This window comes from Amphiura filiformis, chromosome 11, assembly GCF_039555335.1.
Source record: "Amphiura filiformis chromosome 11, Afil_fr2py, whole genome shotgun sequence".
NCBI lineage: Eukaryota > Metazoa > Echinodermata > Ophiuroidea > Amphilepidida > Amphiuridae > Amphiura > Amphiura filiformis.
Window position 1 is genome coordinate 25,631,507 of NC_092638.1, and position 19,172 is coordinate 25,650,678.

At 38.9% G+C, this 19,172-nt stretch overlaps 1 protein-coding gene across 5 annotated transcripts in view; it reads right to left on the reverse strand.

Annotated features, from left to right (window-relative positions):
• Nucleotides 1–421: 421 nt before the first annotated feature.
• Nucleotides 422–19,172, reverse strand: part of LOC140164630 (peroxisomal succinyl-coenzyme A thioesterase-like) — a 43,653-nt gene continuing 24,902 nt past the window's right edge. For 2 of the 5 annotated variants that reach the window (XM_072187967.1, XM_072187965.1), the window contains exons 2-9: nt 12,581–12,824; nt 11,289–11,546; nt 10,890–11,059; nt 8,152–8,268; nt 7,673–7,758; nt 5,772–5,871; nt 4,819–5,020; nt 422–1,319 (exon numbers count right to left, since the gene is read on the reverse strand). In XM_072187967.1, the coding sequence (XP_072044068.1) occupies nt 1,180–1,319; nt 4,819–5,020; nt 5,772–5,871; nt 7,673–7,758; nt 8,152–8,268; nt 10,890–11,059; nt 11,289–11,546; nt 12,581–12,791 (1,284 nt within the window). In that variant the 5' untranslated portion in view covers nt 12,792–12,824 and the 3' untranslated portion in view covers nt 422–1,179. Of the gene's footprint in view, nt 1,320–4,818; nt 5,021–5,771; nt 5,872–7,672; nt 7,759–8,151; nt 8,269–10,889; nt 11,060–11,288; nt 11,547–12,580; nt 12,848–13,937; nt 14,085–19,172 lie in introns of those variants that run through there. The other 3 variants (XM_072187966.1, XM_072187968.1, XM_072187969.1) reach the window with 3 other exon arrangements.

Here is a 19,172-nt window from a genome sequence, read left to right on the forward strand (position 1 = left end):
CCTTTAATGACCTAATTAGCATATTTCGGGACGAAACTCTTTTCCAGTATGGGGCCGGTACCTGCCTTCCCCCTCACCAAGTACCATAGCCATGCGACAAACGATGTTGACGTAACAGCATTTTTAGAAATTGTTGAAAATCGTGTAATGCCCCTTTAATGACTTAATTAGCATCTTTCGGGACGAAACTCTTTTCCAGTATGGGGCCGGTACCTGCCTTCCCCCTCACCAAGTACCATAGCCATGCGACAAACGATGTTGACGTAACAGCATCTTTTAGCGTTTGTTACTAACGGACGCGTCGGACGGACGGACTAACGGAGAGACATGGTGACTGATAGAGCTGCTACCCGCAGCTAAAAAGTACAGGTTGGACTCAAAATTCAATTCAGTTAAAAATAATTTATTATAAATACCTTTTCTCACATAGCAACAAATCAATTGATAAACAGCAAATTTAGAATATAAACAACAAATAAAGAAATATTGTAACCAGGTGGTGTGCGGCATGAATTTACTAAGTTCAGGATTTTTCCTTTGTCGACTGTATGGGATTATTTTGAAATTTTTAGACGCCTACAAAATCGTACACTAATGATATTAATTAACGCTTACAAAATTATGAACTAATGATATTAATACAAGCTAAAACCGAAAAAATTTGACCTTTAACCTCCGCATTCCTCTCATATCAATTAGGATTCCACTCACTAAGTTTAAGCCTAATTGAACAAAGTTTACATTTGACCTTTGATCTCCGATCGCAACCAAAATGTGTAGTTTACTCCTCATTTTTTTTTGATCTCTCGTATGAATTTGGCAAAATTTAAGGATAATCGGACAAAGTTACAAATTTGACCTTTGACCTCCGCGTTCAACTCATATCAAGGAATTCACTAACCAAAAATGAGTTGAATCGGACGAAGTATAAAATTTGACCTCTGACCTAAATGTAGTTTACAACACTCCTCGTATGATTTTTCTAGATCTTCTGAATGAATTTGGCGATATTCGGATCAATACTGATGGAGCCTTTTACACCCCACCCCCACACACCAACCCCACCACACCCACACACAACCACCCCACCCCCTATATACAAACAACAGTAAGATTATTGCCAACTTCGGTGTGATTGAATCAGACCCACAGTGGATCAGACCATGCCACAATAACCATTTACAGTTTACTATGCAGAGACTGACGACTGGTGGTCTGTGATCCGACATGTTTATCCAGGAATTGAAGTAATTTTGGCCAATGGTGTTCTAGTGCTCTTTGATGTTCTCGTAGTGATCCACCCCATTCAATGACACCATCTGTGAAAATATAAAAAATGGTCTACTCAGTATGCAAATTACTTTCTTTAATATATCATCCTGATCACAACGACCCATATTTTGCTTCTTTACTAAATAAGTCCTAAATAGTAGATATAGATGCTGTCCCTGATTTTAAAAAAATGGTGCAACCAAAAACGGCTAATTTGTACTAAAAAAAAATGGTAGTTTGGTGTAAATGTAATCAATACCACGGTAGGGTTCATAGCTAAACTATTCAGATTTTCAATATTTTTCATTTTATCCAATTCGGTGGTGTTCACAATATGATGTGATGTGCCTCAACGGTTGCCGAGGCAGAAAGCTGAATCTTGGTCAGCGATAGGAATTGCTTTATTCCGTGTGGAGGCAAGTGTATCACTGACCACGATTCAGCATACGAAGGGATAAGCATCCTAGGTTACATAACCAAACCGGAAGATGTAGCCTAGGTCTAGACAATAGGCGGATTAGCGGCCATGTTGTCTTCTACATGATTTTATTCACGTGTCCTTATACTTTAGTACACACATATATAAGTTAACAGGTTTACAATTTTAAAATTATATTTTGTGTATACAATGATAATTTGATATACAGGGTGTCCCAGAAAAAATTACCGGGCAAACTAATTTGGCCATAACTTGAAAATTAAGCCTCCAAATCGTAAAATTAAAAAAGCTGCGTGTAGCCCATTGTATTTTGCATTTAATATATTAATTTTATTTGAATCGGTTGACCAGTTGCGAAGAAATGAGCGATTACATAACACATGCACAAATTCACTTCATTCCAAGTTTGCAAGAAAGTTCACTCCACACAATGCACTAGTGGTTAACATGCTTTATATTTTGTTTGGTGAAATCCTTCTTGTTCTTCTTAAACAATCTGTTTCTTACAAACAAACTTTATAATATTAAAATGAAACCTTGCATGATACTCAGTACTTGTAAATATCTTTCTTCGTTTAGAAAATGTTAACATATTGGACAACATAAAGAATGAATTCGAGCTGGTTAAAAGTATCGGTTTTCTTTTTTTCTTTTTGGAATATTTCCAAGAAATGGATATACAAACTTCTTAAATCTTGTAGGGATGGAAGAAAATGTCCAGACGAGTAACCCTGTTAAATGATGATTTGGACAGTATGTTGTTCCGCCTTGCACTCATTCTGGAATTGCGTTGGAGGGCTTGTCTGATAGCGGCTATGTTGTGCCAAGTACGTACAGTTCTTGGTCTTCTGCCTGACCTGACCTTATTCAGGTTGACGCTCGTACATTTCTCCTGATACTTTTTAAAATGGTTCCTTATTGTTTTTTCACAAGGAGGCCTTCTGTGATATCGCCGTCTGAAATCTTGCTGGGCCTGCACAGCACTGCGTGTTTCTGCATATCTTAAGACAATGAAGGCCCTTTGACGGGCAGTAAACTGTTCGCCAACCATGTTTGACAAGAAACATTCAAGCAATGGGCATAGACTGCACTGCAAAGTGAAGTACAATCTGAGTTTGACAGCTAGGTCTATGCTAGTTGTCCAGTTATTATCATGTTAATTAAAAACACATTGTTAAACCATCATTTATAAAATAATGTCCACTCCAACCAACCTGTCGGAATATCAAAAACCATTGTTGAAGACGGGATGAGTTGTTGGGCTTGTTGTTAGTTTTTGAGATGTAATGTCTTCATTTATCAGCTTTACCCTTGTTCATTGACTGAATTCAGGTCGTCCACCTTCAAAAGTGAAAGCATGAATAACAAAACATTATCGATTATAAAATAGATACGAGGACTAGATTTAATGAGATACACAGAACTTAGGAAGAGGGGAACGAATATGAAAAAGGGCCTGTTGATCAAACTTGGAATGAACTGCATTGACGCATGCTTTATGTAATCGCTCATTTCTTCGCAATTGGTCTACTGATTCAAGTAAAATTGACACGTAAGATTTAAAATAAGATTAGCTACACGCTGCCTTTTAATTTTTTTGATTTGGTTGCTTAATTTTCAACTTACGGTCAAATTAGTTTGCCCGGTAATTTTTTCTGGGACACCCTGTATTCTGTAGTAAATCGATCAAATGACGGTGATTGTCCAGGTTTTATATGCTTGATAGAATTAAATTGTCTGACCAGCTAGTATTCTCCTCCGCCGTCAGTGTGATTCCAGTCACTCCACGTACCGTGTTGCGAAGGTGGAGGAGACTAAGGCTGTATTGACGAACACGCATGCGTTAAAAATGATGTAGCCTTAGTCGAACAATAGCGTGACGCAGTTCCCGGCATTGTTCCTATGCACTTTCACCCTCCTGATTCAGCTCGCTGCGTTGCCGAGCATACAGTGCATCATGGGAAAAAGTCGTATAATTCAAAATCCCGGGGTGGGCACTGAACTTTAGAAGTGACGGTATGTGCCTGTCAATAGGCCCGCTCTTTTGAAGTCGACTATACCCGATGACCCCCCTTTTTTAAAAATCATACCCGATGACCCCCTTTTTTAAAGGTGCGGCTACCCAATGACCCCCTTTTTTCTAGAATTGCATCATCAAAATGCCACAAAATAATGCGGAAACTTTAAATTCTCTTATTTTAGCAAATTTGTATTTGAAATTTGGAACAAGAAATAGAATTTTGCTCCATTTTAAAAAAAATTTCTACTCAATGACCCATTGTTTGCAATGTTATACCCAATGACCCCCTTTTTTCAAAACGTTATACCCAATGACCCCCTTTTTCATTTTGTTTGTACCCAATGACCCCCCTTTTTTAAAACAACGTTTTGTACCCGATAGGCCCCTACTTTGCAACGCTGGTAGGCACATACCCGTCACTTCTAATGTTGAGTGCCCACCCCGGGTTCAAAATACAACTCGGGAGCATATGTCATTCACGTCTGCTGGAAGACCATAGGGTTATTCCCGGGGGTTATTCAAGGAAAACTTTTGACCTCTTCAACCTGGCCTCGGCGGAATATTGCATTTTATATAATGTTTATACAATAGCCTAATCTGAGTAATCTTGCTGTCACTAGAAACCCACAAAGGCGAGAAAGTACCCATTTTTTGCGAGAAATGGCGAGACTAGGCAGGAAAGGGCGAGGAAAGGTGAGGAAGCCTATTAAAAAAGGCAAAGAATGGCGAGGTTGAGATAACTAAATTAAGTATTGCTCAGATCCTGGGCTCTCTGGCTGAGTGTAATAAAATTGGTTATTATTGAGTCAACATGATAACAATGGGTGTTAATTGGGTGCTACATATATTCCATACAAAATGTCTGTGGCAGGTCTGAACTTGCTGCATGTACCTCGCCTTTCCTCGCCATTTGCCTTTCCTCGCCAAACTTGCCCATGATCTGAGCAATACTTGATTTAGTTATCTCAACCTCGCCGTTCCTCGCCTATTTTGATAGGTTACCTGGCCTTTCCTCGCCTAGCCTCGCCATTTCTTAACAAAAATAGGTACTTTCTCGCCTTTGTGGGTTCCTAGTGTGTATACTTACCAACAGCTTTGTAATATGATACCAAAGTAATGGGTGCATAGGGTGGCTCAATTAAATGTCCACATCCTGGATATCTCACTATTTCATAATTGTTACACCCTAATGCTTTCAATCGTTTCTCCGTCGCATCTATAAAGTGTTGTGCCGGCAAGTTCTTATCATCCATCCCCACAAAGAACAAGAGATTCTGAGCTTTCTCAAACTGAAATAGAAGGAACATTTAGAGGTTGATTTAACAGGATTTTGAAACCTGTGCATTAAATTAGCGTTATTTTGATTTATTCTAAAAACACTTTTAAAAACTTTTCAGTATGGCGTATAAGTACTGCTGTAACCATACCTTTGTCATACGTGAGAACGCTAGTACCACTTTCACCTTTGGAGCTCTTTGGCATACGTGAGAACAAATGCCCCCCCCGTTCCTAGAACAATTGCAAATCCCAATCCCAAAACAAATTCTAATTCTTAATCAAATCTCCACCGACACTCCTCTTAAACATCTCTTGGACTTTTTTTTTTTTTTTTTTTTGGTGTAGGACGGGTAACATAAGTGCAGACTTTCTATTTGTGTCGTGTTTATCATGTTTATAATCACAGTAAAAAAGGTAAAGGAGACGATCCTGTATAAACAGTGATCGGAGTGCCCATCTCTCTTTCATTGGCGATTGGGCCAGACTCCTCCATGTAATGTTGCTATAGGGGATCGATACACCTCCTCTACAGCGAGTCTTACCTTCCCAACATTTAAGAATGCCGGTACCCATTTAAACACCTGGGTGGAGAGGAGTAATCGAGATAAAGTGCCTTACTCAAGGGCACAACACGATGGCGTCGCCGGGGCTCGAACCCACAACCTTCCGATTATGAGTCAGTGCCCGTTCCGCTAGGCCACCGTGCTCCCAATCACAGTGGTTTATAATAATTTAGTGCTCCATCCAGAATCCTGCACTCACCTCAATTAAAGCTCCTGCTGGTGCAGTTTCTAATGGGTCAATCATATCATAGATATTAACGAGACCTGCTTCAGTGGTCTTCATTCTCGAGTAATCAAAACTGAAATAAGGAATAGGTTTACATTGATGTTCTTTGACAAAGAAGCAGTGGCGTAGATTTCTTTTTGACATTGGGGGGATGGGGTTGGAAAAAAAGTACAGTGAATCCAGCACCTTTATGGTTCAAAAGATGAATATATGCGCGTGAATCGCAAGAAAATGGCACTTTGGGGGGCTAAAATGGCCAAATATGAGGTTAATTTGGTCAGAAACACACATACAGGCGTCAACATGGGGGGATGATTGTATGGACCATCCCCCCTGGCAAAATATTGGGGGATTTATCCCCCTCCCCATCCCCCGGGATCTACGCCTATGCAAAGAAGTGAATTTTATTGTCATTATCTTGGCCCATTGACTTTATATATGGTGTAAAATCACACCAAATTTGACTTATCCATGCAATTTATTATTAATTTCAGCAAAGTGGGATTTACTATAGGCTACGCGTATTTCTTGATCCTGCAGTTTCTCTCATAAAGAAAGAAATGACAAGCTTGTTGATCAGTGGCGTTGCGTGGGGGAGGCACCGGGCCTGGGGGCACAAGCCGTTTTGGGGCATTTGTTTTTTGGGGGATTCACTAAATTTCAAGTCGATTGCGGGAAAGTGCCCCCCCGTGTCCATATGATGCTATACACCACTGGGCTTGATTATGAATAAAACAAATCTAAGACTGGTATGGTGATGAACAACCAATAGCAATATGAAACACGTTACTCTAGGATGAAAGAAAATTCTCAAAATTCGAAGTTAACGTATTGCAACATATAATTATGTAAGCATTGATTTAGTTTCCGAAATAGCCATAACTTATTTCACTGTGAAAACATAATTATAGACCATCGAAATATTTCCAGCGACATTACAATAGACCCTTGAGTACTTGAGTGATATATAGACACTTGGGTGATATATACACTATTATACACTACTCTATTTATGTCCATGTCGCATGACGGAAGATTAATATGATAGAAAGCTAGTTTATATTGACTTTTATTCAATTTATTAATTAATTTGGGTATCGCATAATGTGAAGGATGCCCGGTATATAGGCATAGACTTAAGACTAGAGAAGGGTAAAAGAGATTGGGAGAAGAGAGAGAAGAGATCGAGAGGGTATGTGGTGGGGGGAGAAAGAGAAACAAAGGGGAGAGCATTTGAAGTGGGAAGTGAAGGAGGGGAGAGGAGAGCTCAAGAGTGGAGGAGAATAGTAGGGGAGAGTCGATATTGAGTGGGGGAGGAGGTTATGAAGGTGGGGGAAGGGAGACTTGGTAAGAGGTATGGGTTGTGCTTTCCGGGAATAAACTAATTCATAATTAAAACATCATCATGCATCGTTTATATTTCATACAAATAAACAAAGCACACCCAGCACACCCTCAATTTACGCGCATGATTTCTAGGCCTCGTAGAACTCGGGGGGTAATTATACGGTGACATGAAATTATGCCACCTACGACAGAGAGCATTATAACTGTCGCCCGCGTTGATTGATATCCAATAATGAAAATGTTAGCACAATTATAGGCCATTATATACTTATGGTTATAGGCCATTATGGTTATATACCCTCATGTGTCCTCCCAGCACAATAGTGTTATGATTGCAGACCAGTTCATCTCCACTTTTTAAACCCTTGATTTTTGGTTTCTGAACAAAAGAGACACCATAACTTATAATTTGATGAGGGATTGTCTTGTTGTAACATACAGTTGAGACTAACCCAAAAATGGAACATCTTTTCCCTCGTGCATATATGGGATTTTGTTGTATGTACACAACTTCGTGTATCACTTACTTCAAATATGGAATGTCTCTTCCCTTATATGACATTGGTACGGTTATATTCGCACTACAACCTGATATACTAACACAAGCGCTGATCTGAAAAAGAAGTAAAATATAATAATGAAATATTCATGTGTTAATAAGGCCATTTTAATTTAAAAGTTTGTCTCAAACATATAACTATACACCAACATCGACCGTTGTCACATTTCTGCCCATAGCGTCGTAACTAAATGTTGCAGATAGGGCAAACTGTACATTTTTGGATTCCTTGGTAATTTGGTATATTTTTTTAAAAGAATTGAGATATTTTATAACTTTGACCCCTGTTTGACGTTAATTGACCCCTACCAAGAATGCCCGACACTTTGAAGAGGGCAGCCCAATCCGAATTTGTTGAATATCCTTCAGCAGTGCCAAAAACACTTTCAAACCTTTGTTCCAAAGCATTGGTCTCTTACTATGGAATAACTGTACTTTATAACTCACCTTTTCAGGGAACTCTGTTGCCATGCGTGCTCCTAGTACTGTTCCATATGATACTGCACATACACCTATACCGCCTGGCTGGACAAAAGATTGGCTTTGGAGCCAATCGGTGGCTTCCTGAATCATGAAACAACATAAAATGGATTTTTATGATATTGATTATCTTTAAAATGTGTATCGCAATCACAGTGACCCATGCACTGTTCTATATAGTGATACCACAAAGAAGTTATTCTTTACTCTGAAAAGACCTATCCTGGAGTAATGTGCTCCAGTTTGGGCTCCTAACAGAGAGGATCACAAAAACAAGTTGGAAGGGGTCCAGACAGTACTTTGGTCCAGATAAGGTTAACCAGATACTGTTTTCCTGGTCCCTGGTATTCGAGGCCTTCATACAGCATGTGCTCCATACCCAAGTTGAGATTCCCTTTCTCACTTATCTTTGCGCTATGTTTGCTGTCGGGTGTCTGTTCAAGTCTAAAAATTTACTGGGTTAGGGCATATAAGAAAAATGTGAACTTTCATCTGATACCAAAATTTTGATTTTGATAGGATCGACCAAGTGGGATGGGATAAGGCTATCAAATTCAATTTGGTCAAACACCTTTTAATTGCCTAAAGATGTTCAAGATGGATAAGATGATCTTGTTGGTCAATCAAATCTGATGATTACTATGATAAGAAGTACGAGCCAGCGGCGTACCGGTCCAACTTTCCTGGGGGGGTGTGCAAACAGAACTCGTTCCGCTGACTTGCTCCCAGATGTGTGTGAAAAAAAAACAAAAAAGTAATGCTAAAATGGGCCAAAATGGGGGGGGGGTAATCTTGATATAAATCAAACAAAAAAGTAGAAATTTTTAGCTGTTGGGCTACTTTTGTAGAATAATCTCAACATCAGGCATTTCTGCACATGTTATATTACTCCTACTTGGGATTCATTTTGAAGCCATCTTCATAGGGAACTGAGTCAATTCTGCAGGCATTTCTGTACCTTTTGTCTTTCTCATGCTTGGACGTAGAGGGTTCTGAGTCAATTCTGCAGGCATTTCTGTACCTTTTGTCTTTCTCCTGCTTGGACGTAAAGGGTTCTGAGTCAATTCTGCAGGCATTTCTACACCTGTTGGCTTATCAGGCAAAAATAATTCATGGGTATTCCCAAAATTCGCTACTGGTTGCTATGCAAATCATGCCATGAACATGGCATGATCATGCCATGAACATGGCAAGACATTCCGATTCTTTTGTTTTGTATATGGCATGAAAATCCTCTATCAAGGATTCATGGGTCGTTAAATTTGAACCCATTAAAATTGTAATTGACGCCCTTGAATAAAAATTAATGGGCATAGAAGTAGAGAAAATTTGACATTGACCATAATTCATGCCATGAGTTACCCATGAATAAGGCATTTATAGGCATGAAAGTAGAGAGAATTTGACATTGACCCCGATTCATGCCCATGAGTTACCCATGAACATGCCCTGAACATGTCAAGGCTCTGACTACACGCATGACAAAAAAAATCATGCAAGGCCATGAATATTCATGGTTGAACATGAACAACTCATCAAATTTTCCCAAATTCATGAAAATTCATGCCCGTTGCTAGCGAAAATAGAGCATGTTCTTGGCATGTTCATGGCAAGATCTTGGCATGTTCATGGGCATGACTCATGCCTAAATGCTTGGGCTTCATGTTCAATTTGAAGTCATCACCATTGGAGGGAACCGAGTCAATTTTACAGTAATCCCCAGTTATTTTATTCATGTTTGGGATTCATGCTCACAATTTGAAGTCATCACCATTGGAGGGAACCGAGTCAATTTTACAGTAATCCCCATCAGAGGAGGCCGAGTCAATTCTAAAGGCATTTCTACACCTATTGCCTTGCGCTTCATGTTAACAATTTGAAGTCATCACCATTAGAGGGAACTGAGTCGATTCTACCTGGATTTCTTCAACTGTTGCCTTACTCATGCTTGGGCTTCATGTTCACAATTTGAAGTCATCACCATTGGAGGGAACCGAGTCAATTTTACAGTAATCCCCAGTTATTTTATTCATGTTTGGGATTCATGCTCACAATTTGAAGTCATCACCATTGGAGAGAACCGGGTCAATTTTACAGTAATCCCCATCAGAGGAGGCCGAGTCAATTCTAAAGGCATTTCTACACATATTGCCTTGCGCTTCATGTTAACAATTTTACAGTAATCCCCATCAGAGGAGGCCGAGTCAATTCTAAAGGCAATTCTACACCTATTGCCTTGCGCTTCATGTTAACAATTTGAAGTCATCACCATTAGAGGGAACTGAGTCGATTCTACCTGGATTTCTTCAACTGTTGCCTTACTCATGCTTGGGCTTCATGTTCACAATTTGAAGTCATCACCATTAGAGGGAACTGAGTTAATTCTACAGGCATTTCTGCAGCTATTGCCTTACTCATGTTTGTGCTTCATGTTAACAATTTGAAGTCATCACCATTAGACGGAACTGAATCAATTCTATACAGGCATATCTACACCTGTTGGCTTACTCGTGCTTGGGCTCAGTGTTCACAATTTTAAGTCATGGGCGCCATTAGAGGGAACTGAGTCAATTCTACAGGCATTGCTGCACCCGTTGTCTAACTCATGCTTGGGCTTCATGTTCACAATTTAAAGTCATCGCATCAGAGGAAACTGAGTCCATATTTTGCATCTGTTGTCTTACTTCAGAATAAAAGAAACTCACCTCAAAATACTCAAGTTCAACTTGGCCCACAGAACTAGGTAAATCCTCATATCTGAAGTATGGCAAAGCATATGCAGCAAAACCTCTAGATGCTAACAATGCAGCACGATATGCTAGTAGTCCACCAGCACCGCCAAACATGTCTATCACCCCTTTGAACGGTCCTGGCCCTGTATGATGTATATTCAAAGATTTATTTGATATATTTCCAAAGAAGGAAAGGAAATGAAAGAAAAGGAAAGGAAAGGAGAAGAGAGGAGAGGAAAGGAAAGGGAAAAGAAAGAAAAAAAAAAAAAAAAAGAAAGGAAGAAAGAAAGAAAGAAAAAAGAAAGAAAGAAGGAAAGAAAGAAAAGAAGGAAAAAGGAAGAAAAGTATGACTATAAGCTGTAATACTATTACCTTTAGGTTTGAATACTTTTCCTCTCACTTTTCCAGATCGCACTTTAATTATTTCAACGTCAGATGACATATACGACCTCTGAATCTGTGTTTTAGCTATAGGTGCATCAGTTTGTAATGCTGATATATCTAAATGTCCTTTGTGTACTGAAAGTGTTATTTGCATTGGTTTGTTGACATCTTTCTTCATAAATCGTAATCCACGTTTCTGGCCAGGTGATTGTGTCATACTCCAAAATAGACCCATCGGCTCTACGTCTGTGAACAATGATCAAAAAACTTATGTTTTAACATTTCATATCGTAAATAAATAAAATAATAAATTTCGGTATATATATAGGCCCTATAGCACCTTACCACAGATCACGGAGTGTTCAAAGCGCTGTAATTTCGCTGCCATGGTTAATCATCACAATCAGATCGCATCAACTAGGCATTGTGCAGCCGGAATAGCGGAAACATATCCGCACTTAGATTGTACCATCCACCATTTATCTGTGCAGCTCCCCAAATTCCATTGGGTGAACCAAACAACTAATCACCGATTTTTTTGAAAGCAGGAGAAAACCGGAGATCCCGGAAAAAACCTGCGAGAGAGAGCATGGAATCGGGATAAACCAAGTGCACATGAGTCCTTGGGCCGCGCCGGGGCTTGAACCCGGGACCTCCGTGGTGCAAAGCGAGGGAACTACCGATGCGCTAACTCGCCCATCCAGTAGCGTAGCCAGCGGTGGGCAGGTACTAGGGCAGAGTGCCCCCCCGACAAAACATTAAAAAGAAGGATTTATGAAGTACCCTCTGACAAAAAAAAAAGAAAGTGAAATCAGGAAGGCAAAGAAAAGAAAAGGGGTAAAGAGCCAGTTTCCCAGCAAAGTCTTTTTGGAAGCTCGAAGACTTTTGCACGTACAGTCGCTCTAAAGTAGGCATCTGTTGTGATTTTGGGCTGTCAATAGCCCGAATATACAAATTGGATGTTTTTGTCATGTGACCGATACAAAATATAAAATATAAAACTGGTATAAAAAGCTCAACTTTTTTGAGTAAGTCTGGGGGATGAAACTGTGGAGTAGCATTAGACTTTTCAACAAAAAAAGAAAAAAAAATAAAAAGAAAAAAGAAAAAAAATGACAGGTGGATATTTGAAAAACAAAATTCAAAAATAGGATCGGTATTCATTTGAAAGTGACAGCCAAACTTTTTTTTTTTATCAAATTTTCCCAATTCTGACTGGTTGCGGATTTGAGAGCAACACTATAAAAATTTCGCCTTCTGACTGCACAATTTGAGCAAACCTGTGTAAGTTCCACCAAGCGATGGATCCTGCTCCATAGAAATCTCTCCATTACCATCCACCACGAAATGACCATGTGCCTCAAAATGTAGTCCTTTTTCTGGAAGGAATGACCTTACAGTGACCTTTGACCCTGAGTCAAATCCCGAAAGTTTGATTTGGACCTTCTCATCTGTGAGGGTAGTAGTAGGGGTTGCATAGATGGTGGCCATGGTTCGATGCACGCCTTGGATGATACGATTGGTCTGTTGAAGTAAGGATAAAAATACTACAGAGATATAATTTTAATTAAAGCCTTATTGAACGATTTCCTCCAAATTTTAAATTTGTTCTTTGATACTCAAAATGCTGAAATAATTGAGTTTAAATAAAATTGTTAAAGGTCATCTGAGGTCGACTAAGTATATATTGTTGGATTGTCAGAATATCAAGTTCAAAGTCTTGTCAAGATCATTTGATGTCAACTGAGCATTGATCGTCGAATTGTCATAAAACGTGGTGCATGTAATCAGTAGCGTAGCCAGTAGGGTGACAAGGGGGGCAGAGTGCCCACCAAAGAAAAAAAATGAAAGAAAAAAAGTGCCCCTCTGACAAAAAATAAAAGAGAAAATCTGGAGGGCAAAGGAAAAGAAAAGGGGCAAAATTTAATTTTGTCCCTCCTGACCAAGAAAGCTGCCTACGCCCCTGCATGTAATCACAACTATAAGCCCAAAACCATCAAGGTCATATCAAGGTTAACAGTTACTGATAATAGATAGTTGGATTGTCATGAAACTTGATTGGTCCATATGCAAAATTATGGAACATGACCCCCTTTTTTCAAGAATTGTATATCAAAATACCACAAATAATAACTTTAAAATTCTGTTTCAGCAAATTTGTAATGTAAATTTGGGGAATTGGAAGGCCCCTATACTTCGACGCGACGCCGGTATAACTTCATGACACGTGACTTGAAGTTGACCCCCCCCCGCCCTCCCATCCCCAAAATAGGCCTACACACACCGGAAACTTAGGCCTACTATATACTTTCTCAATTATAGAAACATAACATAATCCAATTATGTTTCTTGTAATTCAAAAAACATGGTGTAAGTATGTTGGCCTGTTTATAGCAGACCCGCGGACCGGATAGTATACCGAGTTGATACATCGTTTACGATAATCGTCCCGTGTCTATCGCATAGCCTACTTTAGGCCTATAGTACCTGTAGGCATATAAGGGGCCTAGGCCTAAACCGACACTCTCAGTTACTTGAGGCTCACGATCAGTTTACCGCACAAATCAGTATTTGATCATCGCTCAGCCTCAGCTACATCTACTGTGAGTAAATTAAATTCAGCTCTTTTTAACTTACGTTTCCAACTGAGCAGCAATATTACCACGTAGTAGGAAGGAGTTTTCTAAAACTGATGTGACATGTCCAATTTCAAATGAGTCCAACAGGCAACTCCAATTATCATGTTTATACACTACAACTTAATACACGTCTGTGATCTCTTAAGAATATGTAGGCCTACAGTGCCTATATGCATCCTTGAACGGAACAGTACGTCCGTCCATGCATGAACAATATTTAAAAATATTAAAATACCAAAACTATTGAAATTACAAACAAAACCAAAATGTTTACCACACACCATTGAGTTTCATTGAAACTATTGCATAACTATGATAACAGAAAGGGCATAAAACTATATAATTGCAAAAAAATGATGTATTATTCATGTTATTAAAGAGGATCACGGGGGGAGGGGCGATAAAGCGGGACGCAATATTTTTTGTTCACGGAGCCTGAACTATTTCCCTGCTTGAACATGTTGAACCCACATCTCATATGCACATTTTATATAAACTGGTTGAATAACTATTATAGCCCACAAACCCTAGGCTAGGATCTTATAATGCCCCACAAGACAAGGACTATTTAGCCCATCTTATCTTGTACGAAACAGTGACAGTCAAGAAAATTTTAGCATTTTTCTCGCCATACGGGTATAATACTGAATTGACACTCAATTTAGGTGTAATTTATCTTGGGTCGAATCTCTATCATGGAAAGTTTGCTATATCTTTATAAATATAATGATCAGCTATGTTCGATTGTTCTAGATTTGGGTTTTAGCGTTTTATATTTGAAAGAACTAATGTGTAATTGCAATATTTTGAAACAACAAACCAAAACTGGGTGCTATGACGTACGAGATTGGGCTACAAGTGTGCATTTTACCAAGTTAGCAATAGGGAATTGCTTCATTTTGCATATGCATGAGTTTCTTGTGATAACCTTCAAAATGTGGTTATTTTCAGAAAAAGGATGAGGTTGTTTAAGAGTTTAGGGAGATGTGAGATGTGCTGAATAAGTTGTTTGTTTATGGATGAGATTTGCTGTAATCAACGAAATCTGGCGAATGGCTCATTTTCAGTCCAGATTGACACCCAACATATTCAAATTGGTTAAATTTTGACCAAAATAGGATATTTTCTTTTGAATTAATACTTGTCCAATTGTTTTCCACCTATCCCATTATGTTTCAATGAAATTCCTATAGGCAAAGTTCTCTAAATATAATAGTCAGTATATTATATCCATCCATGGTATCTGAGTTTTTTCCTATTATTATACTACCTGTCCCCCCCTCTCGGCCTGCCAAAAATCGCTTGCCCCCCCTCGTCGGCCCGCCAACATTCTTTGCCCAAACCCCCTACCCCACTTACACATGCCAAATTTTTGGGATCCGAATTTGCAAACATTAAATGGTCTAGTATGTTAAATGTTGCAAGTGCAGCGAGCAGGAAAATTTGCGTATTAAAGCGTTTCCGTACTGTTTTCCTAAGCCTTTTTAGAGCGTTTTATTTAAAAGGCGCCCCATGAATGGGTGCCAAAATTGCTCCCCCCTCTCGGCTGGCCAAAATTGCTTGCCCCCCTAACGGCTCGCTAAAAATGTCTTGCCCCCTCCCCCATTTTACCCTCCCCCATCATGCCCATGGCTCATAATTATTGCACAGCCCCTTATGTATCAATGGTAGGGCCTATACAACATTATTAATGCAAGAAAAAATTACGTTTTGGTGTAATTTATTTGTTTTGGCTGCAGCTGCAGTTCGATGAACACGTCCCTATATTATGTCGCGTAGCAAAATTATGAGAAGTTTATAATTTTGCCATAAATCCCCCAATACTGCTGAGAATCGCATGGTGGGCGAACCTACCCCTAGGGCGAACACCCCCGCTCTCCCCTACATATTATATAGCCTATCATTAGATTTATACAATTTAGGTCTACTGTTAAATTTTAACTAGAGCGATAACCGCACCATAGCTGAACCATGTGGCTTCAGCAGTATATTGTGGTAGGCCAATACCACTGTCACCCGGAGTCTATAATGGACATAATCTTGAAATGCTACGAAGGTATGACCGCCCGAGTGGTGTTAATAGAAAGAGGAAAAGTGAAGAATATAAAATAAACTAGAGCAACTGTGCCCTTTGCAAGGACACAAGGTAAGTTAGGCGGATGACTGTGACGATCTGATCAAGCAGCAATACCATGAATACTGTGCTGGATAGTATTAATTTTAATAAGACTGTTTCATTAATTGCCGTTTTAATATACCTCGTGGGAAGCTGGCATTTTGAAAACTTGACTTTTGACCTCTGTATGACTATGACCCCCTTAATGACCTTAAAATGAATTTTAAAATATTTAAAACATGTTAAGAATGTCATAAGGATCATTGCATTTAAATTTCAGCTCAATTGAAGCATTTTTAGTCTATATAAATGACCTGCCGGATGCGCGGAGAACATTACGTCCTCCGTCAGGTTAATTGCGGACGATTGTGTGTTATATAGAACCATCAAAATAACAATGATGCTAAATCACTTCAGGATGATCTTGACAGGTTATCTGAATGGGAAAGCAAGTGGCTTATGAATGTTAATGCCCAGAAATGCTTCCTCCTTAGAATTACTGACTCTAGGTCACCCATCATGACAAAATATAGTTTGGGAAATTCAGTCCTTGAAGAAACAACTTCTCACTCATATCTTGGAGTGGAAATTTCCCAAGATCTCAAATGGGACACTCACATATCTAAAATTACTGCATCTGCAAACAAAACACTGGGTTTCATAAAAAAGAAACCTGAGTTCTTGTAATAAGGAAGTCTAAAGCAACTGCATATACTGCTCTTGTCAGACCAACTGTGGAATATTGCGCTAGTGTGTGGGACCCTAGATGAACACATGTAGGCCTATATGAGATTGGTAAAATCCAGAGGAGAGCGGCCCGCATGGTTTGCAATGACTAGCAGCAAACCACTAGTTTTAACACACGGAGGAAGATCGCTAGGGTCAACGTACTACTGGCCCTACCAGTGTCGGACTACCTGCGCCCGGCCAGCCGCTATATCGCTCATTCTACAAAATCCGGTGCCAATAGCCTTTTTTCCATTCTTTGGTCCACAAACACTTTGTCGAGCATTTAGGGCATCAAATATGTTGTTTTTCTGGTAGAACTCAACGAGATCTACACGGACATATATAGTTTTCCATACTTTAAATGCTTTCTTCAGCCTGATTAACCCTTGCAAAGGCTCAAAAATAGCTAAAAATGCGTTTCCACAGCTCAAGTGTCACATCTAACCCTGAATATTTTCTTTGAATAAATGCGATTTCTTTACATATTTGTTGTTTTTAATTAGATAACGCACCATCATATTGTTTATCAACATTATTTTTTAGTGATTAAAACGTCTTTGTGTAATTCTAAAATAAATTGCACTTTCCACCAAAACGCTGTGAGCTACGTTACCCCTTTTTAACACACGTTATTGGAAAGAAGTAAAACAGAGGTATCAATGTAATTTGCGGTTTTTGAAAGGAAACACTCATAGGTTTTTAAGAATCACAGTAAAAATCGTGATGCTCTGTAGCATTTTTGGCATAGAAATGTTGTAAACATTGAAATTTCGACCGACCATGTTAAGATTGGTGAGCTACGTTACCAGGATTCTATAGTATGCACTTGTATTACATGTACTTCCTAATAATATGTGAAAGCTACCAGTGGTCGAACCCCATTTATATTAGAATTAACCGACATAACGTTCTATCGTTCGCAAATCACATTAAAAACATTAAAAACCAGTGAACTACGTTACTGTGAACTACGTTACACACTCATTTACGCATCTTCAAAACTTCTATGAAATGGTGAAATCTGTTTTACATTTCACTCAAGTGATCTTTAGTTTGCTTTTTATGACCTTGGATTGAGTAAAACCAGCCCATTTTGGAGTCGGTAACGTAGCTCACATTACCGGTACATTGAGTTTTAGTGTTAAAAAACATCATGACTTCCTGAAAGAAAAATATGCAAGTGGTGTTGGCAATTTTTTACATCTGAAAGTAGTGATACATTTACTCTTAAAAAACAAAAAATCAGGTGTTTTTGAACAACTTTTATTTTTTCAATTTTTATAGTGGATTGGCACCGGATTTTGTAGAATGAGCGATATACACAAGACGATCTACTACCAACACTTTTATACCATACCACGCCAGAACCAATTGTTTCAAGAACTCTTTTGTACCTCGCACCGTCGTGGATTGGAACTCACTTCCACCTGAATTCCATTCAATTGAAGAACCCAACCAATTCAAATCAAGCACTTCAGAATACTACAAGAACCAAGACACAAATAATAATATCAGAGACTAATTAGCAGCACAGCATTGCGCACTCACACCCTCTTTGTGTGATTCCTTGTGGAATGTTGGAGAGTAACCAGAAAGAAGAATAAGAAGATTTTGAGAACTTGACCTTTGACCCATTTATTGCCCCTTAATGACCTTAAATGAATTTTAAAATATTTTCAACATGTTTAGAATGTCATAAGGATCATTGTAGGCCCTATTTAAATTTCAGCTCAATTGGATCATTTTGAAAACCTTGACCTTTGACCCCTTAATGACCTTAAATAAATTTGTTGATGTTTTAAACAAGTTTAGAATGTCATAAGCATCATTGCATTTAAATTTAAGCTCAATCTGAGCATTTTCGGTTAAAATTACCTTTTGTGACCCCTCTGACGTTTGGAAATATTATTCTTTATGTTTTCCTCTTTCATATGACACCACTCATGGGGTCATACCTTCGTGGCATTTAGAGATTTATGTCCATTTCAGACCAAATGGTTAGTCAGTTAGTAAGCTAGTAAGTAACATTCACTCATATAGGCTGATACCATTTCATGGTTCAGCAAAAATATCAATTTTTAATCATTAGCCTATGTGTATTGTATCGCAAACTTTTCAAAAAATATATTTATTTGATATCAGAAGGCCATTCCTCGTATTTAAAATGCAATTCGATATTCAGGCGCCGGGGCTCTCAGATCCCACAAAAAATACGTGAAAATGTCCCTATCCGAGCCCTTTTAAATGTTAGCATACTTTAGCGCAGTAGGGCCTACTTGTTATACTATTTCCATGATTATAGTGACGTCATTCTTTACACGGGAAAACCCCTTTCCCATGAGCCTTCACGATTTTACCGGAAATGGCCACCACGACTGAAAATACCAA